This window comes from Myotis brandtii, unplaced genomic scaffold (assembly GCF_000412655.1).
Source record: "Myotis brandtii unplaced genomic scaffold, ASM41265v1 scaffold581, whole genome shotgun sequence".
Classification (NCBI taxonomy): Eukaryota; Metazoa; Chordata; class Mammalia; order Chiroptera; family Vespertilionidae; genus Myotis; species Myotis brandtii.
In genome coordinates this window covers 224,849-226,494 of record NW_005370182.1, presented here as the reverse complement: position 1 = coordinate 226,494, position 1,646 = coordinate 224,849, and the positions used below count along the sequence as shown (strand labels likewise).

The window sequence follows — 1,646 nt, the reverse complement described above, 5'->3', positions numbered from 1 at the left end:
GGCCAGGGAGGGGCGAGCATACCATCGGGCGGGGGCGTTGGAGAGGGCACAGCCACACAGGTGCCGTTGTCCAGGCGCTTCCCGTTGGGGCAGGTGCAGACGGGCCCGCTGGGGCTCAGCAGGCAGAGCCACTCGCACTTCTTGCGGTCACAGGGGTTGGTCACTGTGGGTGTGGGCCGGGTAGGAGGAGGCTGAGCCCCGGGGACCCAGAACTCTGCCCTGCCCACCGGGAACCGAGGCCCTGGGCAGAGACTCGATGCCCCCGGCCTTCCCCCCCAGCCTGGGCCTCCTGCCCACCTTCCGGCTGCTTGTGCTGGTGGTACAGGACCACGTCCGAGGCGTGGTTCAGGCCCCCCGTCAGGTTGATCAAGGGGCTGTGTCCAAACTTATGGATCTTGAAGACACGGTTATTGATGTAGGTGACGCCATAGATGTAATCCTCAAAGACATCGATGCTGAAGGGGTGACTGAGGCCTGGGGAGAGGACGTGGAGGGGACTCAGGCCCTGGTCACACTCTCCAGGGCACTGACCTCATGGTTCCCAGGCACCTCAAATCCAACATATCCCAGACCACAGGCCCAGCCCTCCTTCCCGCCGGGCGACCTCCGCACAAGGCCCGTCACCCCTAGACTTCTGGGGTCAGGACCGACTTCTGCTGCCTCTCCCATTTGCTAAGTTCCTACTGCCACCTCCATGCGGCTCAATACTCATCGATGTAATGAATGAAGGGACAAGTGGGCCAGAGGGTCGGAGTGGGCCTTGGGCCTGCAGGGCTGGTGCAGGGAAGGCCCCGCAGGGGTGTTGGGGGCCGGGCTGGGGAGGACAGCAGGCACGGGGAGGCCGTGGGCTCGGAGGAGAGGACGGAGGCCCGAGGTCGGGGTGGCCACGGCTGCTGTCGGACACGCACCTCGCTTGCTGTCAGCAGCCACGATGGGGTCAGTGCCATTGAGCCGGATGCTGCCGATGACCGAGAGCTTGGCATCCGCCCAGTAGAGCCGCTCGTTGTGATAGTCCACGGCCAGGCCTGGGGAGACAGAGAGCGGGTGAGGTCCAGGCGCTACCGCCTCCGGCTGGGGAGAAGCGGAACTGTCTCCATGTGGGGACCGCCCACCCTGTTCCCACAACCACTCCCATCGCTCTTTGGAAAAGCTTCCAAACTCGCCTGCCATCCGTGAGCTCTGCCCCCCCTTCTGTGTGACTTTGGGGAACCTGCCCCTGCCACACCCTGTCCGCTGCCGCCACAGACCTGTGGGCCACTGGATGTTGTCTTGGACCAGCGTCTCCCGCAGGGTCCCATCCATCGCGGCCGTTTCGATCTTGGGGTGGTTCCCCCAATCTGACCAGTACATGGTGCTGGGGAGGGAGAAGGGGTGAGTACGGGTAGGACCCGAGGAGGCCGACCGAGGTGGGCCAGCGGGTGCGCCGGGGGTGGGCCTGGGCACAGGGCCCTCTGGGTCTTGGGAGGGCGCTCTATCTGCCTCCCCCAGAGAGAACCGGGGCGCCAGTTCCCCGACCAGGTTAAGACTCTTCTAAAACCACCATGTGCTGATCCAGGTCAGCTACGCGGGCAGAGCCGGCCCCTGGGGCCAGGGAGCAGCCCAGACCCTGGCTGCCCAGGACAGCAGCCACTGGCAGGCAGGCCCCG

General features: G+C 65.6%; 1 protein-coding gene across 1 annotated transcript in view; it reads right to left on the bottom strand.

Annotated features, from left to right (window-relative positions):
* Positions 1-1,646, bottom strand: part of LRP1 (low density lipoprotein receptor-related protein 1) — an 80,347-nt gene that overhangs the window by 3,331 nt on the left and 75,370 nt on the right. The window contains 4 exon segments of the mRNA XM_014550053.1: positions 4-163; positions 298-474; positions 909-1,025; positions 1,248-1,354. Coding sequence (XP_014405539.1) covers positions 4-163; positions 298-474; positions 909-1,025; positions 1,248-1,354 — 561 coding nt within the window.